The following is a 20,643-nucleotide window of genomic DNA, read 5'->3' as shown; positions in this document are numbered from 1 at the left end:
CTGTCGGACAAACGGGACAAACTAAGAAATGATTGTGTAATGAAAAACCAGAGAATGACAGCTACTGTATACAATTCCTGCGAAATCCATGATTTTTTTAATATGCTATCTGTACCCTGTGCCAGCCACGTTCTGTGTGGTGGTATTGAATGTCTGCTCCAGGTCGGGTGTAAACACGTGCATCTGAGATACAGCTGAGATTTCATATTTGAGTAGCAAATTGTTTAGATCCGGGATAAATTTCTAAGAAGACGAAATGACGAAGGAATTCATATTGCATTCATTAGACAATTCCAAGTGCCTTTAAACTACTATAGCACGACTCGCGGTAGGCTCGTTCGAGGGCGATCTTACTCCCATTGCCTCATCAGCGTGTTTGTTTCAATCTCTCGGTCGAAATCAACAAGGTGCGTGGAGTGACACCAAGGCTTGATCGCCTCTTCCTTGCGAATAACAGTAGAGAAAAATTTGCACCACTTCATTCGTGGATGAGCCTCGTTGATCTGTGCGCGAGTTGTGTCATGAATAAGCTTCTCAAAGCCCTTAACATGAGGATGAACTCCGGTGTTATCGTATGTAGTGGCCAGCTGGATGAGCTGGCCAAAGTACGTGATGGTTCCATCCACACCCATATCCTCATGGCGAATGATCGCCTCGGAAACCGCCTCAGCCTGATCTGAGGTTGCACCAAATTTCTTTAGGGTAGACAGCGCTTTGATTCCACCATAGATGTCGAATGACATCCGAGTGGCGGTTAGGTTTTGTTCGGCGGTACCAAGGTCGTGTAGCAGGCAGGTTAGGGCCCAGGTGGCTGGGTTCAAGGAAGCTGCTTGCTCAGGGAACTGCTGCTTGCTGATGACCATCCCTGCATTTGTTATCAGCAGGGATCTATTATCATGTTTTCTACCCACATACCAAAGTAGTACACTCTCATTGAGTGGTTGAAAGTCTCTGGGTGGAGAGCGATCTTAGCATATTGCAATGTCATTGCAACGATAGGATCTTCATAAGGAAATTTGATGTCATCGAGCTGCATAGCAACAACCTTGTCGATAAAGGATAGGTCTTTGAAGATGGCACCAGCATTAGCAGGCACACTGGTCCAGCCATTTGCTTTGACCTCGTCGTGGCACATTTCGGCGGATACTTCAGATGATCTCAGATTGTATTTCACTCGATTGGGATGGTGTCAAGATTAAGCCACTGGCGACATCTCACGGATACTTATATCCTGTTTTTCCAATTAGCTGTATGCAGTGATTTTTAGGCCTTCAATCAAGCTATCCTCATTAGGCAGTATTTTGATGTGGGGTTTAGGCTTTAAGCAACGTCTTCAGATTCTGCTATGTAGTATGTAGGTATGAGGTCAGAAGGATTACTCTTTTAGGTAGTCTTTTGGAGTGGGGCTTTCGCTCATCTTTCGGCTTTCTCCTCCAAAGGTTTGGCACTAGACTTAAAAAGTCTATCTTGCGCATGATGCGGATCCATGGCACCTATGAAAATATGGAGAGAGAGCGCCGAAGAAATGCTAAAATGAATTATCCGGGATTTATGATTCTATCTCTTCTGATGATATGGGAGGAACATAGAGATAAACATGGATGGATGCCACTCGCAGTGACTAAACCAAGCCTCGTCTGATTTGTCCATAAGCTCAGCCTAGAGCCCATGGACTACCGCCGGCACAAAAGCGACATGACTCAGCACAGAGTACTTGGTGCAGCTTGCTCAATGACTTGATTGGATGTTTAAGAGAGATATGGTACTACTAGTATGCCACTACAACCGGGAGGCTCGAGGAAGAGCGCCACGGTTCGTCAAGTTTGCCGAGAAACGCGGCAGAGATAGAAGCAGTGTAGACGTATAGGCTCTTCAGCAAGCCATGATGGACAATTCATATGAAATGTCATTTACCCTGAGACCTTTGCCACGGTCATGAGGATATCGGTCTGTGCTGCAATGGGGTGGAGTGGAGTCCTCGATGATGTGCCGTTGGTTATGTGTCCTCCATCCCGCTGCATGATTGAGCACTCGGCGGCTGCTTCCCACATAAGGGAGAGAGGGGGGGGTATCTCACTCCTTCTGTATAGGCAGGCGACTGAAAGATGGTAGCTACTTGCCCCCATGATCTCCACCTACACCAAGAGTATATGCTTCGGTACTGACAATACCGTTCTCTGTCCACATAGAACAGTTTTATCCTCCAAATGATAGACGCGAAACCGATTCAGAACTCAAATTGTGGGCGGCGTGGGTTGGGATATTGAAGATTCTCGTCATAATGGTTGTCAAATAAAGGCAGAGGGTCTTGACCATGGAGATTGTGCATGTTCCTAAGAATCTTAGCGATTGATGCATCCAGCTCCCGTTTTCGAAAGATTGTGGGTTGTCTTTTCGATGGGCGAAGGACATAGACAGGGATCCGTGTCTTGCATTCATGAGCAGTTTCATAGTTATAATCGGTATTATTCAGGTCGAGTATAAAATAGGAGGTCTTCCCGCGGACGATTTTGGCAGCGATGAAACGAGTCTCATTGTCCGGATGATATTTCTGGAGGTATTGCTCGGTCTCTGAAACAAATGGACGTATGGATTCTACATAATCTTCGGGGTCAAGGAGACTATTTGGAGTAACACCAAGTATTCGCAGCGTGCCAGAGCCGACATCTGGCAGAAACTCAGAGAGGACCACTCGGATTTGGCGAATAATGTGTTCGCGAACCGGTTGGATTGTGTTGTCCATGATGGGACGATAATATGTGCGTTAGGGGATGTGAGTATTGCTGGCCTTCCAGGTACTTGGATGAAGAAAGGCATTTAAATACAATAAAGGGATGCTGATACCCTGCGGCAGAAGGATTAATGATTGTCCGTGTTCCGCAACTAACCAACCAAACGATGGTACATCTGGCCAATTAACAAGGAGATTTACCCACAGCCTCACAATTGTTCATCATCATTGTTCATTACTTTTTTCATTACCACTATCCGGGTCTATCCCCGACTTGTTGGGATCAAAAGATGACGGTTCCATCTAATTCTATTCGACCTATAAAACCTGTAGCCGGAGGAAGAGCCATCCGTATCAACCGGGCACAGTGGCCATGCGTGTACTCAGAGAGATGGCGCTGAGCTACAAGTCAATTAGCAGCAAACTAAACTAGAAGATTTGGACAACATACTCAGACTATTCTCGGCACAAAAAGACTTCTCAAGGCAGAAAACATTGCCAAGGATAGGTAGAACTGTCTCTAAGTATAGTTGAGAAGATTGTCCAAGAAATGGTTCTTGATCAAAATAGGGCACTCTAAAAAGCGTTGCACCGCCCTCTACTTGGGGCCTGAACCAGTGCCGGTGGTGAAACTTTGGTAAATCTCATCTCCTTGAAGGCAACGTGAAATGCCAATTCCACAGCAGCCCTGACCTTCACCACTGCGGATGCCTTCTCACCACGAAGCCTTAGATGCCAGTTATCCAGCATTGTGGGGTCCCACATGCTTTGAGAAGTCGACATCTTGTTTGAAAGAGCATCCATATCAGAAGGTGCATGACCCAGGACTTGGTAGCAATCAACAGCAAGTTCACGGCCACCGGGGGCATGGTGCCCTGGGGGGAACCTTTTTCATTCCCATATACTGCCTGAGACGTGCCCCGAGTGAATTGCAGAGCATCATAGGACATGGTCAGGTTTCCAGTCTGGAGGATACATTACAGCTGGCCATAACCATCCACCAATGGCACAAACACCGCTTGCTTTTGAGACCGAATGCGGTGGATTCTACCACAGACTTTGACTCGGGTCCCTCTTTTGGTATCATCGTCTAACTCAACGTCGCTCTCTGCAGTAATAATTCGCCTAGCAGGAAGGAGCGACTTATCTCTAATAATGAAAGTCTTCACCCTCTCCAATATCGCTATTCGTGTGGTTCCGCACTCCTGTTCTTAGAATTTATTTAATTTCTGCTTGTATTCTAAAAAATATGATTAATCCTTTTAAGCAGCACTGTTCGTTGGGGGGCTTCCAGATAGGCTCGGTGACAGAAGTTTCTAAAGGATTGGCGGAAGGGGACAGTTGTCAGACTCGGAAATATATTATATATGAGTCATTCATGTGTCGGATGTACGCGTATTCTAACGGTTTGAACGGCCGTGTCTTAGAGCCATCAGCTGAGTCATTATCGATACCCTTGATGGTGTCAATATAGCAATCAGGCATGATGTGACTGATAATACAGTCCGAAGAGTTGAGATAGAGAGAAGGAGGTAGGGTATCTTGCAGCAAAAATTGGGCTTCTGCCTTGTCACAATTATACGGTAATTTTCATGGACCCAGTCAATGCTGGGAAGTCCTGGCTGGAAATATGTGAAAGAATCAAGGGACTGTTGATTGTCATTATTACTGTTTTGGTCTTGCAATATATGAATTATCCACAGTGAATCCCGGTACAAAACGAAGAATCCTGCTGTCTCCTGCACACTCCAATATCATTCAGTCTTTCAAACCCAATCGCATTCTACAACAACACAGGATGACCCAAAGCTCTGTTTGTTTCAGTGCCAACATCTTATCTCTGAGGGGGAGAGAATCCCTAATAAATACAAGCAAGACATTATCAGCGATCTTTGGCATCCGCAGCTCGTTTTCGAAGGCTTCATCACGTTTAGAGTCGCAGACAATCAAAACTTCCTTCAAGAAAGTGGTTCCTATTTTTTTGTACTTCGTCGCCTAATTATATATTATACAGCTTGGTTGCTGCTTACTGTACCTTGAATATGTTGCGTTGACTCTGTGGCATTGTGGACGAGTGTCTACTACTATACACAGTGAGATATATCTCTACGATGGAATGGTGTGTAACGAAAAACTATTAAACATCATCCTAACCGGGATAGCAAAGGATATGTCACTACTAAAATGGGCTCCCATAATATCCCTTTCTGTCAAACATTTTACCTACTCTGAAACTTCAGTCTCACATGAGCTATCAAGGTTCCTTTCTGGTGGGAATTGGCCGCAAAGGCTGTCTGTCTGAGTTTCAGCCGGTATTAACCAGACTGGAAGTGATTTTCTATAGTTTTAGGAACCATTTCATATTGATTCCAACTGGCGCAGGACTCCACAGAGGATATTGTCATAGTAATGCAAAATGAGCCGTCTGGATATGAACGTTGATCTAGGCCGGTCCTATCTCGGAGTCCCAGAATTTAAAATACTTGGTCCAATCTTCCTCCGCTTAACAATAACTGGATAGTAACCCCCTGAATATCCTCATCGAAATAGGAATACCCGGACAGATAATCCTCGGCGGATCTCTGAGATCCGTTACACAGAGCAACCTACGTCGGAGCGAATGACCTAGTGATAGGTGAGGATGTTCTGGTACCTTGTCAGTCCCACGAGGCACGACACGTCATCCCAGAGATCGAGGGAGATCTCAGATCCAGGGTTCAGATATATCGTCCACCACGGACTCGGCAGTATGGAAAAATAGACACCTTTGAGTGTACTGAGGTAGAAGGGGTCAATTGATGATGGCCTAGATAACCAAACACATCAAGTGACGAGCGATATGACTAGTAGACCTAAAAAAAGCTCTAGATGAGCTGGACTGCTATGTATAGTTCACCCCCGTTAATGCTTGCGAAGTAACCTCCGATTGGGAGTGTCAACGGTCAACACCCAACGACCGACAGGGGTGTACTGTCCTGGTCCAGCAGAATTGTGCTGCCTTCGGTGACAGGAGCGCAGTACTGGTATAAAGAATGCTCTGGAATGAGATCCCACTTGGCAATTAGGTTAGTGTTTCAGTGATCGACATGCTGTTGGCCGTGCGAGGGAAGAAGGAAACAAATGTCAGCTTTTGGGTCCCGGTAGCTTGTGTTCGGTGTGGCGCAGCAGATAAGAGCAACACCATGACATGATGGAAGTTGGAACCCATCAAGCCCCTCCTCTCCAGGTCCCCGAGCTCCTGAATCAAACCCACTCGGCTCGCTTGGTCCTCCACAGTTTCAGAGTGTGTCACTCGAGCCTCGTAACGAAGGGGTTCCTGGTGACAGAAAAGAAAACCAAAGATGGCCCTGTCACACAAGCGATTCTACCTGCGACATATCATGTAGGGAGATGGACTCCCGCGCGTCAGCGGAACCGATAGGAAGCCCGGTCGGGGCTACCCAATAATGGAGGTCTGGCCAACAATTGGAGGGCTGCCATGTACCTCATCGTCATATCAATGAGGCTCATACACGGGAACACAGGGGGTCACCACTGTTGAAGCTGGCGAGAATTGCGAGAATTATAATGCATCGACATAAGGCTACGTGTGTGTGGCTACGAGGCCTTTGGGGATTGGTCCAGAAAACATCAGCCTGTCGTACATGCATGCAAAGTTGTAAGAAGGTGCTTAAGGGCGGGTAGATACACCCAATGGCATCATAGGGCATAGGCATCCTCCATACGGCCCTCCGCAGCCAAGGTCAGTGCGAAGTGGTGTTCTTTCTGAGTCTTTAGAGTGATCTCCAGGTGATGGTCGCTTCCTTAGCAGGTACTTATCTGGTACGGAGCACTACCATCACATCATATGACAATGGACGACTGTAAGCTGACGCTCGAATTCTGGAATTTTGATTGGTCGCTTAAGAGGTAGCTGGTATCATTGTAAGATTAAACCTACGTGATTGAATATACCCGCCGTGATAGAACAACCGTTTGAAACACCCATGGGTTCTGTCTGGGATGGAAGCAAGGTCAACTGTGCATCCCGTTACAACCATACGGGTACGAGCCCTCAGGGCGAAAAGGACAGCAAGGTCAATAGTAGTAATAATCACGGAGCGGATTCGACAAAGTTTAAATCGCCAAAGTTCCTCCGAGGTTCTGGAGCGTACTGATAGTTCGACCCCGTTGGTGTCTATTTTCGGCAATGCCGGTATTACCCCCCGCTCACTTCCGGCGCCAACAGCCCCTGAATGGCCAGCCCTGGATGACGGTGGAGTTAAGCCGGCGCGGACAACGGAAGACAACGGCCCCGACAGTGGGTGAATTACCAGCCGACTGTACGATACACTGCAATGTCCCGCACAAAGCACGTATCCGGATTACGTTCATGGCGGCCGGCGAGAACCGTAGCAGTGGGGCAATGCGACTTTCTCGATCCAATGGTCGCCCCTCCGACTCCAGCAGCCATGCCAGGCTGGGATTAGTGCCGCTCGTCTATCAGGCAGACATCGAAGACGACTCAGCCCGGATGAACAGCCTCAGTCTCCCTTACCTTCCAAGTGCCATGATCCATACTTGACCCCATCCTCCCCTTCCACGTTTTATTATCTCCGCTATTCGGTATTTACATCTCCCGCCCATTTGTGTCGCATCCGATTTAGGTCCTCCTCACGGCTTGACAGGATCCTGTTGCTGGAGTCTGCAGAGTAAAGGGGTCTGTTGATTGCTTCGACCATCAGCGGCCCGGGGCTTCCCGTCACCCCCTTCTCCCTTTTACGTCGAGGCTCGGGGGATTCACATACCATCTCTATCTGTCCAAATTCAGTCCCTTGAACCCCATCCTTAGTAAGTTCTTGCCTTTTGAGCCCAAGCTCCCACGATCCATCTTTCTTCCATGTTCCTCGACCATCCCGGAACTAGACTGACGCTCCAGGTCTCCGTTGAACAACCCATCATTTGGCCCGTACGTCATCACAGTCGATTCGCCAGAGCGCTTTCGTCGGTTTCCTTGCGAGTTTCTGTCCGCAAATACACCGGACAAGTGAGTCATCACAGGGATAGAGGATGAGCCATATTTAACAACGTACCTTGGAAACAGCGCTCCGCTACTTGCCCATCATGATTACATCCCAGAAGCCAGAAGCCGTGAAGTCCCAACACCCCCGGCGAGGGCGAGTTATGAGCTCACGACCGCCCTCCCTCCTATCGCCGACAGACGCTCATGCGTCCTCTCATCCACGATTCCGTCTCCGAAAGGAAGAAACATTCCACGCGACAAGTCCTTCTTCAGATGACGAGGATATCCTGGCCGACCTACACCCTCTACCTCGTCGTTCCCCAACGTCTCCTGCTGCCCTCCAGGCCATTATCGCTGGCCAGGAGCGCATGACCAAGATGTTGAGTCGCTTCGACCTGCGTTCGCCTCGAAAGCCCCTGTCCCGAGAAGACGACGACGAACTCCCTGTTCGCAAGGGTGTTTTGGAGATTCACCTCCGGCGATCGCAGTCTGGCAGAGGGGACTCGTTCAACATGGATGTCGACAAAGACCAACGATCCCCAAGAAAGGAAGCACCGACGAAGGCTAGAAAGGTGCACTGTCACCCATCGGACAGCGGTCTAGGAACGTCTGTCAGCAGCTGCCAAACCACCTCTTCGCGCCAAGGTGAGTTATCGTTACTGATAATTCATGATATGCAGGCATGTCTAATTCTTCCTGCAGTGAAAGAAGGCCAGTTGTCCCAGGACAACTCGATCACCAACTCTCAAGCACAGTCAGCTATTACTAGCTCGATCATGGCGATTGAACCCGAGGCCACCCCAAAACAGAAGCTCAGCTTGGGCGCGTGTCTGGAGATTGAGAAGCGAATCCTTGGTCCCCTACTTGGACAGGATATGATCAAGCCATTCCATCACATCGTGGAAAGTGCTCGTCGGCAGATTGCTAATGAACAGATTGGTACGCTCCGTGATCTTGAAAAGGCGCTACTCTACGTGGCTGCAGTAAGTTTTCCTTGAATTGCAGTATCATACGAAGTCTCACTAATAACTCTTTAAGGATGTTGAATCGGAGGTGGGCTCCTACTACCAATTCTGCAGTTCCACTATTTTGTGCCTTCACGAAACGTACACCTACTTGAATCCCCGGGATCTGTGCATGCCTTCGGACAAGAGCTACAGCAATTCCTACTTTCTTGATCTTACCGCACAGGTTCACCGTTTCAAGGCTATGCGGGACGAGGCCCGCAAAAATAAGAAAGATGCACCGTACGTTGTTACCTTATTGCATGTGCGATGGCTTGACACTGATCATCCTTCCTAGGGAGGCGAAATTGATTCTCAAGGGCGGCATGAGCGAGACTGGTCGTCCTCTGGAGCTTGTTGCCCAAAAGGATGGGGAAGCGGTCTCCATGCAGACCGGAAAGCCTTACGATGCCCACGCCCCTCCCCTGGTGAAGCGTACCCTCAGCCTGGGTGAAGCGGATGAGGGAGCCAGACGGTCTATGGCCCGTCGTAAGAAGAACGCTCCTCCCATGAACATCAATACGAAGTGTTCCCACTGTGACAAGATCTTCCAGAGACCGTGTGATCTGACGTGAGTGTTCTCAGGTCGATAGTTGTATATCTGCTGACTGGTATACAGGAAACATGAGAAGACGCACTCGCGCCCTTTCAAGTGTCCGTTTGAGGGGTGCAAGTACCATGAACTTGGGTGGCCCACCGAGAAGGAGAATGAGCGCCACATCAATGACCGTCACTCAACCACGCCTCGCATGTATGCGTGCACTTTCAATGGCTGTGCTTACAAATCCAAGAGAGAGAGTAATTGTAAGCAGCACATGGAAAAGGCTCACGGTTGGAACTATGTGCGTGCTAAGAACAACGGACGCAATGCCAAGCGACGGGCTACTTCGGCTCGTGCCAGTCCAGCTGAAGAGAGCACGGCTCATTCGAGCCCACTGCACATGGGCCCCGATCCAGTGAGCTCTATTCAGCTGGCTCCGGCCCAGGTGGCTTCGCTCCAAATGGCATCCGACCAGATCAGCCCTCTTCAGATGAGCTCTGATCAGGTTAGCTTGCTGCAGATGCATCCTGACCATATGAGCCCTCTTCAGCTGAGTCTGGACCACATGAGCCCGCTACAAATGACTCCTGACCGCGCCAGCCCCGCCGAGATGCATTCCCTCCAGATGAGCCCGGATCAGGGAAGCTCAGTCCAATTGAGCCCGCCTCAAGTGAGTCCGGCCCAGCTGAGCACCCCGGCGACTGGCCCTCTCCAGTCGCCCACTGGGTTTGTCAACTACCCGCAAACCCAGATGTTCCAGCTACAGGACCCGTACACTCAGCTCAAAAACGAAGACTGTGTCTTGTATACTGACAATGATTTTGCCCCTTACAATGGGTCAACGGAGTTCTTCGAAGATGCCTCCTTTGGATATGGGGAGCATCTATACCAAACCGGCCAGATGGACATCAGTTCCATGGGAGCTTTGTGTGATGACCCCTTCATGAATAATATGCTCTGGGACAACACCTTTCCGGACGAGAATCTGTATGCGATCAACCAGCCTCCAATGGGTCCGTTTTAGATAGCACACCCGGCTGTGATGAGATGTCGGATCATCTCTGCTGATTCTGCCTTCGGTCCCTCGTTTTATCATGGCGTTATCTGACTAGCGGACTCAAGGACTCGGGTTTTATTTCCACCAAAAGAATGACCGCTCTTTTCACCACCGGCTTCAGTACTCTGGGCCTATGTTTTACACCTTCCTATCATTGAAGTATATGTATTATGTGAGGATAGACTGCCCTCTCACTAGTCACGATTATAGTCGAGAGCCTCCCGCAGCGCAACCTTCCTTTTCTTCTACGGATGGCGTATTCCTTCTTTGCGTGTGAACCACCTCGCCGTGTTTACTTGGGCTACAGGATATGGGATATTTGGATGAAGCGAATTTACTTGCCACATTTATGACTTGAATTCTGAAAATTATCTGGACCGTAAATCAAATTGTTGTCTACAATAGCTGCCTGATCCATCTGAGGAATCTACAATCCAGGCCAACGTCCACCTCGTCACTGGCATACCTGGCATACCAGTTAGTTCTTATCCAGCTGTTTCCCTAGCCTTTCTGCTCGTGGGTAGTGCCTACTCCGCGACCCCTCATTATTCATTCTGTACAAAATAGTTGACCTTCCCATGGCTTATTGCCGTAAACGTCATACGCACGTCTACGTGATGATCACACACTTATCGTCCGAATAGCCAGGAGGTATATAGAATGCTCAGTGATTGTTTGAATGTTAGAGGTATAAGAGTCTTCTGCATTTTGCGAACCAAATGACCAAGTTAACGCAGTTCCATAACAACGCACCCAATCAAAACCCTATAGCATATGTTGCCAACCCCTCCAACCGGTCGATTTAAGTCTTGGGATTAAAGTCTTCCCTACCAGTCTAAAAACTACTTGGCCATACGTGAGGAGTGAAACGTTACTTACAAAAGGATGCTCATCTACTGAAGATGAGCATTGGCAGAGTTTCCGTCGCTCTCAATCTTGCTAGCGACGTTGTTCGCAGACTCAGTTAAGTCGGGGGTGATAGCCTGGCCAAGAGACAGGGTGTACTCGGTGACAGAGGGGGCACTCTTCTTGATGGCGAGGTTGATATGCATGCTAGCATCCTTTTTCCAGGAGCTCTGCTTGGCGAGAAGCTTGTCTGAGGCTTCAGCTAGTTCTCCAAGACATTGACCATTTCGGAGGACACCTCGCCGCCCAACGTGTGACGCTCTCTAGCCTTCAAGTTACCGGTCTCTCTCTTGATAAGTTGGTGGCATCTTGAATCAGGATCCCGCATTCTAATCGCGCTATATTCAGTATTCACGCAGAGCATGTTGACCGAGTCCTCTATAGGAACGCGCCCTGGAAGCTATCATCCCAGCTCTCGGCGGGAGGCAACAAGATGCGGTTGAAGTTGGCGTCAAGATAATTTTAAAACACCACTACTGACAACCAATTGGTCAGGCGCACATGCCGAGGAGTGGCCTGATATCTCTTTTCCTTCTGCCAAACCTCAAAAGAATAGCGCATTACCATTCCTAGCACTTATATGATCTTGGGAACTATTTCTGAGGGATATCCCCTTTGCATGGGTGGTGTTCAATCCAATAATCGGGGGTTCCTAACAACATCCTTGGAAATACTACACTTATGTCTGTGTTTGCGACTTTTGATGCTGCCCCTCGGATTGGTTAGGCAACTAAGAATTTGTAGGTGGGGGGAGGGGGGCAGGTTGGGATGGATGTATTGGTATGGCTCTTGGGATATTTGACTGGGTGTGAGGGTTTGGACACATTGTATGGCTCTCATGTTTATGTTCGCACACACGTTCAATACTCTGATTCGAGTCAAGGACCCATCTACTATATCTATATCTACATCATGTATGTTATACCCAAAGGTCCGAGGACCCTATCCATATTATTCAGGCTGATATGTTGCTTAGGGCAAGAAAAGAAGACAGAAAGAGGGCAGCGAGGAAAAGGACGGCTTTTTATAGACCAGGCAGACATGTCATTCAGCAAGAGAAGAATCACTTGCTCACGGCGTGGTGACAGCCTAGCCTAAGTGAGTGAGTGGCCTTCATCCTGTCCCACCCTCGCGCTCCCTCATTTCCTCTCTTTCCCTCACCTTCTCCCCATCACCATCAACCATCACCATCACCATCATCAATATCAATAATCTCCATCATGTCTGACCAACAGGCAAAACCTTCCATCCCCAAATCCACGACCCCCAGCCCCCCCTCTCCGACGAATCGAGCTTCTACGGTATCATCCCTCCTCCTCTCCCCTCCCCTTACCCCTCCAACCCACTAACATCTGCCCCTCCTCCAGGCTCCGACACCGAAACCACGAGCCTCGAAGAGCAGGTCTCGAACTACGATATTAACTACTACTGGAGAGTCATCCACCCCCATCTCTTCGCCACCATCCAGCACCACCGCCTCACCATACAAGCTGCCTCCTCCTCATCACCACCAACCTCCAACCCCAACACCGATCCCACCACACCCTCATCCACCTCCACCCCCGAAACACTCACCCCAAACAAACCCATCATCAAACGAAACCGCCCCTCCCCCAACGAACCCATCCCATCCTTCCTCGCCCGCCTGCCCCCCTCCACCACCCTCATCGAACCCTGGATCTACATCCAGAGTCCAACCTACACGACCCCCGACACCAACATCCCTAAGCTCCTCACCGAAGGCAGAATAGCCCTAGAGGCCTACGAAAACCAGAAATCCGTCCTCCAGGCCCAGAGAGATGCATCCACCACATCTACAGCCAAGGGTGGACTTACCCGACGGCTCAACACGCTGAGGCAGAACCTCGAGAAAAGGATTGCTGCTATTGCGAAGGAGACGAAGATGGTGTCCGGGAAGTGGATGTTGTTTGTTACCCCAGAGAGGGTAGATGAGGTTTGGGGCGTTGTGGCGGAGGCTACGGCGAGGGGGGAGTTGGGGACGGGGGCGAAGGTAGCTACGGCGGAGGGTGAGGGGGCTGGGGCTGGGGCTGGTAGGGCGAGGTTGATTGCGATTTATAATAAGGATTTTGGGGATAAGAGGGAGGTAGAGAGGGTGCTGAGGGGGTTGGTGGAGTTGGGGTTGGTGAAGGTGGGGGAAAGGCCCATTTATTATAAGTGTGATGCGTATACGTATTTGGGGATTGATGGGAAGAATACCTGGGGGTTGAGGGCGAGTTTGTTTTCGAGTAGGGATTTTTTGGGTAAAGGGGAGTGAGGTAGGGTTGGGGTTGGGGTTGTGACGTGGGATTGTGGCTTGGATATGGAAATTGGGATTTGGGTTGGGGCTGAGAGCTGGGAGCTGAGATTGAAGATTGTAACTGTGACGTGACTGTGGTTGAAATTGTTATTATGATTGTACTTCGAGATTATGTATTTGGAGAATGAGATGTACATGCTGAGTACATGATTAAATCCATGTTGTGTATATCGGTGGCTTAAAAAGCTCGAACCCACAAAGCTCAGAGACCAGCTCGAGCTGCAGCCTAGGATTGTCTCCATGCTGGATATCAGCGCAGTCTGTGGCGGCAAGAGACATCCGGTAAGAGACCGAAGCACATTCAGCGCCAGGTGAGCTCCATTGTCAGGAGCTGGGCTGGAGGATGAGCTGCAATAGCAAATAGAAGCACCATACACCACGAGCAGCCCTCTTGTCTGTCGTGAAGTGGGTTGTCTGGAGACCTCGGTACAGCCTCCTAGGGTTTGTTTGATGAGACAAGGGATCAGTCGACTTCCCCTCAAGAATCATCATCCTCACTCTCCATGACCTTCTCACAAGCCTCCCTAACCTCCACAACACCCTTAACGCCCTTCCACTTATCCAACAATTTCCGCACCTCATCCCAGTCCTTATCCGCCTCCGCACCCTTCCCCTCCACAAGAAGCTTCTCCAACCTCCCAGGAGCAGCAAGCACCCATTGAACCGTCTGCTTCTCATTCTTTCTGCGTTCCGTGCCATCATTCGCCTTAGCCTCCTTCATCCGCCGCTGCTGTTCCTCGCCCTCCTGAATCAAACTCCCCGCCGTCTCCGCAACGAACGCAATTGCCGGCCCCAGAGTCTTCGTCATCGTCAACGGTGCACCCCTATCATCCATAGTCCGACGCATTTTGCCAATAGTCTCCACCGCCGCAATCAATTTAGAGTAGTTATCGTAAACAAGCGCCTTGCGTTCACTGTCCAGCGTGCGGATGTCACCAACAAGCGTATTCTCCGCTTTCAGGACAGTCGATAACGACGATGTGGCGAGTAAATGGTTGACATAGCGCTGTGGATCAAAGTCCGGACTGTCGAGCTCTGTCCCTGTTGATACTATCGAGGGGCTTGAGATGTCTCCCGCATCGGTGTGTCTGGGGACACTGCGGGAACGGCGACCGCCGGTGGGATCGGCGGCGGAGGGCTTCAGCTGGTAGTAATCTCGTAGGGCGGCACGGTTGCGTCTGGGATGGAGGGAGGGGGAGACGGCTCGTGCGGTTGAGGGTGTAGAGGAGGCGCTGAGACCGGGGCCGATGTTGGTGTTTAGGGTGTCGAGAGATGGCCGGTGGGAGGACGTCGGAGTTGGAGAGTGGGCGCGGGAGGACGCAATTGAGGGGCGGGGGGAGGAGAGGGTCGACATTGTGAGCTGGTGAGCTGTCGAGAGTGTGTAGACAATCCGCAACGGAGACACGAAGAATAGGCGTTGAAAGACAAACGGGGAGAGAGAGAGGTCGCCGATAAGGAGATGATTGGGATGAGGTCAGGTGGTCCGTTCCCCGGATTCGCTCCGCATCGGTGGCTGTTTTTCTAAACAACTATTTTCCAGACCTCCCCACCACTCACTCACACACCCTCACTGCTGCTCTTCGTGTTGCAGCCATGCTGCTACTTTCAACTCACACTCGGCTTAATCCCATCTAATTCCCACAACCCACAACCACCATGACGACCCCGCAGGCCCAAATCGCCGCTCATTTACAAACCACCAAATCCCTCTCCGTCTCCGCGACCTGGCTCAACAGCTTCGTCTCCTCTGCAGCTCTCCAACGCAACATTCCCCTCTCCGCGTTAACCCAAACCGCACTCTTCCGCATCCTAGCCTCCGACTTCCGCGACTCTCTCGCAACAGGAAACCCTTCCTCCCTCTTCCCCGTCGACATCTTCGACCCCACTGTGCAAGAGTGTCGGCTCCAAGGTCCCATCCCGGTCCAAGTGCTCGACATCGAAGACATCGGCACGAGTCTCTGGAGTCAAGTGGAAGCCATTGAGCGTGTTGAGCGCGGCGAAGCGATACGGGGACGGGAGATTGTGCGGACGGTCAACGTGGGCGGGATAATGAGGAGGATGGTGCATCTGGCGCGAATGACACGGGGAATGCGAGTAATGGTCCGCATCGGTTGATTTTGCAGGATGCGGCGGGGACGAGAGCTGTGGGTATTGAGTTGGCGCGTGTCGATGGGGTTGCTTTGAATAAGCTTCCGATCGGGGCGAAGATGGTGTTGCGGAATGCGACGGTGGGGAGGGGGATGATTCTATTGACGCCTGAATGTACGACGGTGCTTGGTGGGAAGATTGAGGGGATGGATCAGGCTTGGAAGGAGGGGAGGAAGGACAGGTTGTTGGCGAGGATTGCTGGGACTGGAGAGGGGCAGACGTAGTGGTTGGTTGGTTGGTTATGTGGATTACTATAGGGATTGAAGAGACGTGCGGATGGTAGGTATGCTTTCACGAATCTTCTTCGTTACTCATATCTCTATTGTGGTTTGTCTTGTCTGATTTATTACAGACGATGTGCATGCTAACTACAAGGTCTAGTTGGTCGTCGAAACCGCATGGCTCAGTTCCTCCCACCCACTTTGCTTCCACGGTGCAACCATGATCGCCCGCTGGGCGTCGCTGGCCTTTCCAGTCTGAGAATATGCGGTGGAGAGATCGACGGCATCCAGATTGCTCTGGGGAGGAACGCTCCTCAACGCCCGTTTGCTGGCCATCTCGGCAGGATACAGTTCTTGTGTAGCGGACGCCAACACTACCCAGCCCTGGGCTTCAAACGGCGCTCTCATCACTGCCGCCGTGGCCTCTCCAACTCGTCGAACTTCCTCGGGGACGCCGGAAGTGTCCGTGTATCCCAGGGTAGAAATGCCAGTCCGAAGCTTAATTAGCTTGGCGCGTTCGTGAATCTCGACGTCATCTCTCGTTATCATGTTTTGAAGATCAGACTCAACTGCCTCGATCGCATCCTTATCAGCATCGAGGAGCGCGATAGCTCCTAGAAGCGTGACGGCCCCAATGTGCTCCGGGTGTTCCTCAACACAGTCGAATAATTGCTGACGAGCCACGGCGCGCTCCTCCTCTCCACCCTTGGCCCACAGCACCTGTGCCAAAAGACACACTACCTCCGGGGCATTATCTGCTTCCTGAAGGGCATCCCGGAACATATCAATGGCATTGTCCATGGACTTCATGTAGTAGTGCGCCAGACCCGCTGTCAAATGGGCGGACAGGCGCAGTTTCCTATTAGTCTCTGGGTCAAACTTCTCTGCATCCTCCTCTCCAGAAAGCATAAGAGCTGTCTCCGCCTTTTCTGCAGCTTCTTCGAATTCATGGCGTGCGAGGAGCACGCGAGCAATATCTGCATTTGCCTGTGCAAACCGGGAAAGGGACGACGCCGACTCAGTGATTTCGTATTCCGCCTCCATGCCTGTGCAAACTGTCCGCAAACTAGATTCGGCATCTGTGTACTCGCCAATTCTTTCAGCCAGAAGGGAAGAAATATGGACGAATGGCAGATCGGACGGGTCTTGGCTGGACAGTTGGTGCAAAGCAAAGAATGGCTGAATCATTTGTGATATCTCATTCGAAAGTGACGAATCCGACAGGAGGTAGTCAAACAGACTCATCGTGTACTGCTTCTTGGACAAGCGGGACGACGAATTGGAGATATCGTAGGAATGCTCAAACAGGCCTCTCGCTTCCTGGGGATCTCCGAACAACAGAGCCAGGAATCCTTGCCCAACCCAAGCCTGGGAGTAGTCGGGGTCGGTTGACTGTGCCCGGGTGAAGGCCTCGTTGGCGAGCTGGATATCGTTGTGGATGAGGTAAAGCGTCCCCAGATTTGTCCAGACTTGCGCACTCCTGTCGTTTAGATGAAGACTGCGGACGAATGCATGCTGTGCGACTTTGGGGCTCATGCTCGTAGTCACCACTCCAAGTGCGTTCCAGAATTCGGAATTTCCGGCCTCCAGTTCAATGGCCCTCTTAAAGCAGCGCATTGCTGCCTTCAAGAACTTTCGAGACTGCTTCTTGCCTTCGGCGCTTGAGACGGTTTGCAGGCACCTGTAAGCTCTGTATTCTGCCCAGCCCAAGTTGTACCAGGCAACGGCCTGGGCATGGCTATCTCGCAAGGAAACCTGAATGGCACGCTTGAATGCCAGAATTGCGGCATATAGGTATTGGTTTGTCAGATCGATGTTCTCATCGGGTGCTAGTGAATCCAAATAATCCTGACCGATGTTGTCAACCTCCGTCAAGATGTCCAATGCTGTAGGTTCAAGTTGGGTCGCCAGCAGATCTTGTAGCTCTTTAATCGGCAATCTGCCTGCTTTTGACCGAACGTAAGAAAAGAGTGTGCAGGCGTCTCCAATTCCTTTCCATAGGTTGAACACATCTACCCTTTCCAGAGCAAGCGACTTCGCCACCAGTACAGCCTTACGTGCCAGCTCGATAGAGTCGTTGTAGAGCCCCAGGTCGAGACTCTTCCATGAACTCTCTGTAAGCGTCTGCAGCAGCGCAATCGCCACCCCAAATTCGTTCGGCCGCACTTGTAAGACGTTCTCGTATCTTGCAATAGCATCGTCGTACTCGCCAAGTTCTCGTTTAACATTCGCCAACATGTACCTTGCGAACCAAATTTGCTCCTTCTCTGAGCTGGAGAGGGCATCCTCCAGTTGCTGTGCATGCTCAAACGCTTTGGTAGAGGCAATGAACCTGCCAGAATGATGATAGCTCTCGCCTAAACCGACCCAGGAGTGATAATCATTTGGAGATATTCTCAGCGCGGCTTGGAACGAGACGATACTCTTTGGATACTGTTGTTTATTGATTTGGACCGTGCCCAAAGCTGCGTAGGGCCAGCTATAGCCTCTGCGCTTCGAGCCTGGGGCAGGTTTCGCTTTTCCCGAATCCACAACACGCTGGGACACGGCTTCAACAAGGTCCCAGTCCCTCTGATCGGCAAAAGCCTTGGCAAGTCTCTCCGCTGCTTCGATCTCGGATGCCGATAACTCGAACGCCTTGTGGAAACATCTGCGTGCCCGTGTCTTGTCTTTCTTGTAATCCGCATAGTAAAATCCAAGGCTCGTATAAGCGGGTGCGAAATTCATGTTGGACTGGATTGATGCGAGGAAACTGGCATACGCACCAGTCCGGTCTTTACGTGCAGCCGGCGATGGGTCAATTTCCCACTGACAGTATCCCACCCGATAAAGGATCTCGGACTTGAATTCCCTGTTCTCTGATGGTGCATCCTGAAGTTCTGCAAGCACGTCCTGAAGACCATCCAGGCCAGATGCCAGGTCCCCTTTGAGCGCCTGGCACCATGACAGCTCACCGCGGACCATGATATTCGACGGGTCTCGCTCGAGGGCACGCTCCAAGAAGTTGACGGCTTCGGAGTAATCTTCGTCGACCTTGAGAATCAGACCGATACCCAGTAGACAGCTTGTAGACTTTGGCTTCCTATTCAGAATCTCTTCAAAGACACGCTTTGCCTCAGGGTGATGTCGTGGAGACTGGTAGTAGATGAGGGAGTTCGCAAGCATTATGTTGAGCGAGTCTGTCGTATTTCCCATGTTAATACCAGTCCTCCTCACCAAATCTTGGATGTTCCGAAGCCCTTTACGACAGACTTCGACCGTACTGTCGTACTCTTCAAGCGAGAGGTAAAGTTCGCCAACAACCTGGTGTGCCACGATCGAAGAGGATGATGCTTCAAGTCCTTCCACCATCAAGAGCAAATTATCCTGAACACCAAGTTCATTGCTTTCGCTATCATTTTCGGTCTCTTCGTCCTTCTTCGGAGTTTCTTTGGGCTCTTTGGGTTCTTTTTCTTTCGGGAACGGTGATAAATCACTGGCCAAGAAACCCTTGAGGAGCTTCGTAAGTCCATCTTCGGGAAAGAATTCGATAAAGTCATCTAGGAAGTTACGATCCCATTCCGAGAAGTTCTGAATATCCTGCCATTCGAGCACAATTTTCCAGGCGAGCTCGAACGGGTGTTTGATGATCACCATGTCGTGTGCAGCTTGCAGCACCTCTGCTCGCTTGGCATCTTTTTCATTCGCCGGTAGAACAGCAAGGACATCATTCGCCCGTTGCAGCGATTTCTCTTCGTAAGTGCGTCGAACTTGGTCGTCATGAGACCAGTCCACGATCCCACGGTATAGCTGCTCTAGTTCACTCCGTTTGAAAGCCTCCCGCTTAACCTCCAGTGTGACCTGATCTATCTTCGCGCCCAGACGAGTACGTCTCTCTCCTATCTCTCGGTTGATGAACTCTTTCTCCTCTGCTTCGGTCATTTCTATCAATCGGAGATACGTGTGCGCAGGATGGGGAATTCTTCCCTCGAGGAAATCGTAGAGTGGGCATGACGGCAGCTGCAGTTCGAGGGCTTTCTTATACTGTGGGCGAGAACCGTTCCTCTTTGCGAAACCGATATACTTGTCCACTAGATCCTGACAACGATGCTTGTTGTCATCTCTGCGCCCAGTTAGCGATCGGCTGTGCCCATTGGAACGAATGAAAGGGGCTGCAGACGCACGATTCCGCGAATAGTTGACCAAGCCTGATGACTGCCTCGCGATACGGCTCTAGCTTCTGAGCTCCCTGTTTCTCGTATAGGTTGATGAGTCCCTGCCACGCCGTTTTGTCGTTGTCTTTGACGCGAATTGCCGAGAGATAGGCTGTTTCAGCTTCGCCGTTTTTGTTGAGCTTATCGAGAGCGAGGCCAAGGAAGACATTTCTATATATTGGTCAGACAGTGCGACAGAGCAATGGTTAGTGCCACGGGGTCGGGACCACGCACGCATGGTAGATCTGAGGGTCGCGTTGCACAATGGCTTTGGCCTTCTCAGCGGCGAGCTCGAAATCCTTCGAGTCGAGTGCTGTTCGCACCGCCTTGAGAGCGGACTTGCTTGACATTCTAGAGCAATTGCTTCATGACCTTGCCCTTTGAGGCGAGTTCCTGGGCGGTCGGGAGGGGGGAAGGAGCTGAGCAGGTTGAGAAAAGGCTGGCTATGTGGGGAAGCCCAAGCGGGTATGGCCCGGATGATGGTACGTCAGAGGCCCTTATCTCCAAGGCTCCTACCGACTGC

At 50.6% G+C, this 20,643-nt stretch overlaps 8 protein-coding genes across 8 annotated transcripts; 3 read left to right on the top strand and 5 right to left on the bottom strand.

Annotated features, from left to right (window-relative positions):
- Positions 1-301: 301 nt before the first annotated feature.
- BO94DRAFT_624156 (putative cyanamide hydratase) lies at positions 302-1,162 on the bottom strand. The gene is made up of 2 exons (XM_025617200.1): positions 916-1,162; positions 302-865 (listed from the first exon to the last, which is right to left on the bottom strand). Exons 1-2 carry the CDS (start codon positions 1,133-1,135, stop codon positions 351-353), a joined length of 735 nt encoding a protein of 244 aa, XP_025467803.1. The 5' UTR covers positions 1,136-1,162; the 3' UTR covers positions 302-350.
- Positions 1,163-2,169: 1,007 nt separating this feature from the next.
- BO94DRAFT_61290 (uncharacterized protein) lies at positions 2,170-2,794 on the bottom strand. Its single transcript, XM_025616691.1, has one exon. It carries the CDS (start codon positions 2,741-2,743, stop codon positions 2,228-2,230), a length of 516 nt encoding a protein of 171 aa, XP_025467802.1. The 5' UTR covers positions 2,744-2,794; the 3' UTR covers positions 2,170-2,227.
- A 413-nt stretch (positions 2,795-3,207) lies between these two features.
- BO94DRAFT_535032 (uncharacterized protein) lies at positions 3,208-3,939 on the bottom strand. Its single transcript, XM_025611680.1, has one exon. The coding sequence runs from the start codon at positions 3,512-3,514 to the stop codon at positions 3,308-3,310; it is 207 nt and encodes a 68-aa protein (XP_025467801.1). The 5' UTR covers positions 3,515-3,939; the 3' UTR covers positions 3,208-3,307.
- Positions 3,940-7,834: 3,895 nt separating this feature from the next.
- Positions 7,835-10,302, top strand: ace1 (putative C2H2 transcription factor (Ace1); the record flags this gene model as incomplete). Its single annotated transcript, XM_025613281.1, has 5 exons — positions 7,835-8,378; positions 8,436-8,716; positions 8,772-8,980; positions 9,036-9,308; positions 9,357-10,302. 5 exons carry the CDS (start codon positions 7,835-7,837, stop codon positions 10,300-10,302), a joined length of 2,253 nt encoding a protein of 750 aa, XP_025467800.1.
- A 1,768-nt stretch (positions 10,303-12,070) lies between these two features.
- On the top strand, positions 12,071-13,918 carry BO94DRAFT_595734 (DUF1917 domain-containing protein; the record flags this gene model as incomplete). Its single annotated transcript, XM_025616232.1, has 2 exons — positions 12,071-12,155; positions 12,477-13,918. The coding sequence occupies 2 exons, from the start codon at positions 12,071-12,073 to the stop codon at positions 13,514-13,516; spliced, it is 1,125 nt and encodes a 374-aa protein (XP_025467799.1). The 3' UTR covers positions 13,517-13,918.
- Positions 13,635-15,001, bottom strand: BO94DRAFT_535028 (COG1/VPS51 family protein). Its single transcript, XM_025611679.1, has one exon. It carries the CDS (start codon positions 14,910-14,912, stop codon positions 14,037-14,039), a length of 876 nt encoding a protein of 291 aa, XP_025467798.1. The 5' UTR covers positions 14,913-15,001; the 3' UTR covers positions 13,635-14,036.
- Positions 15,002-15,214: 213 nt separating this feature from the next.
- Positions 15,215-15,930, top strand: BO94DRAFT_556463 (OB fold domain-containing protein; the record flags this gene model as incomplete). The annotated part of the gene is made up of 2 exons (XM_025613868.1): positions 15,215-15,589; positions 15,613-15,930. 2 exons carry the CDS (start codon positions 15,215-15,217, stop codon positions 15,928-15,930), a joined length of 693 nt encoding a protein of 230 aa, XP_025467797.1.
- Positions 15,926-20,572, bottom strand: BO94DRAFT_516428 (SKI complex subunit tetratricopeptide repeat protein SKI3). Its single transcript, XM_025609962.1, has 3 exons — positions 20,355-20,572; positions 20,091-20,291; positions 15,926-20,029 (listed from the first exon to the last, which is right to left on the bottom strand). The coding sequence occupies exons 1-3, from the start codon at positions 20,468-20,470 to the stop codon at positions 16,084-16,086; spliced, it is 4,263 nt and encodes a 1,420-aa protein (XP_025467796.1). The 5' UTR covers positions 20,471-20,572; the 3' UTR covers positions 15,926-16,083.
- Between the last annotated feature and the right edge of the window lie 71 nt (positions 20,573-20,643).

This window comes from Aspergillus sclerotioniger (genome assembly GCF_003184525.1).
Source record: "Aspergillus sclerotioniger CBS 115572 chromosome Unknown BO94scaffold_13, whole genome shotgun sequence".
Classification (NCBI taxonomy): domain Eukaryota; kingdom Fungi; phylum Ascomycota; class Eurotiomycetes; order Eurotiales; family Aspergillaceae; genus Aspergillus; species Aspergillus sclerotioniger.
Note: the sequence above shows the minus strand (reverse complement) of the source record. Positions and strands in the feature narration are given on the sequence as shown.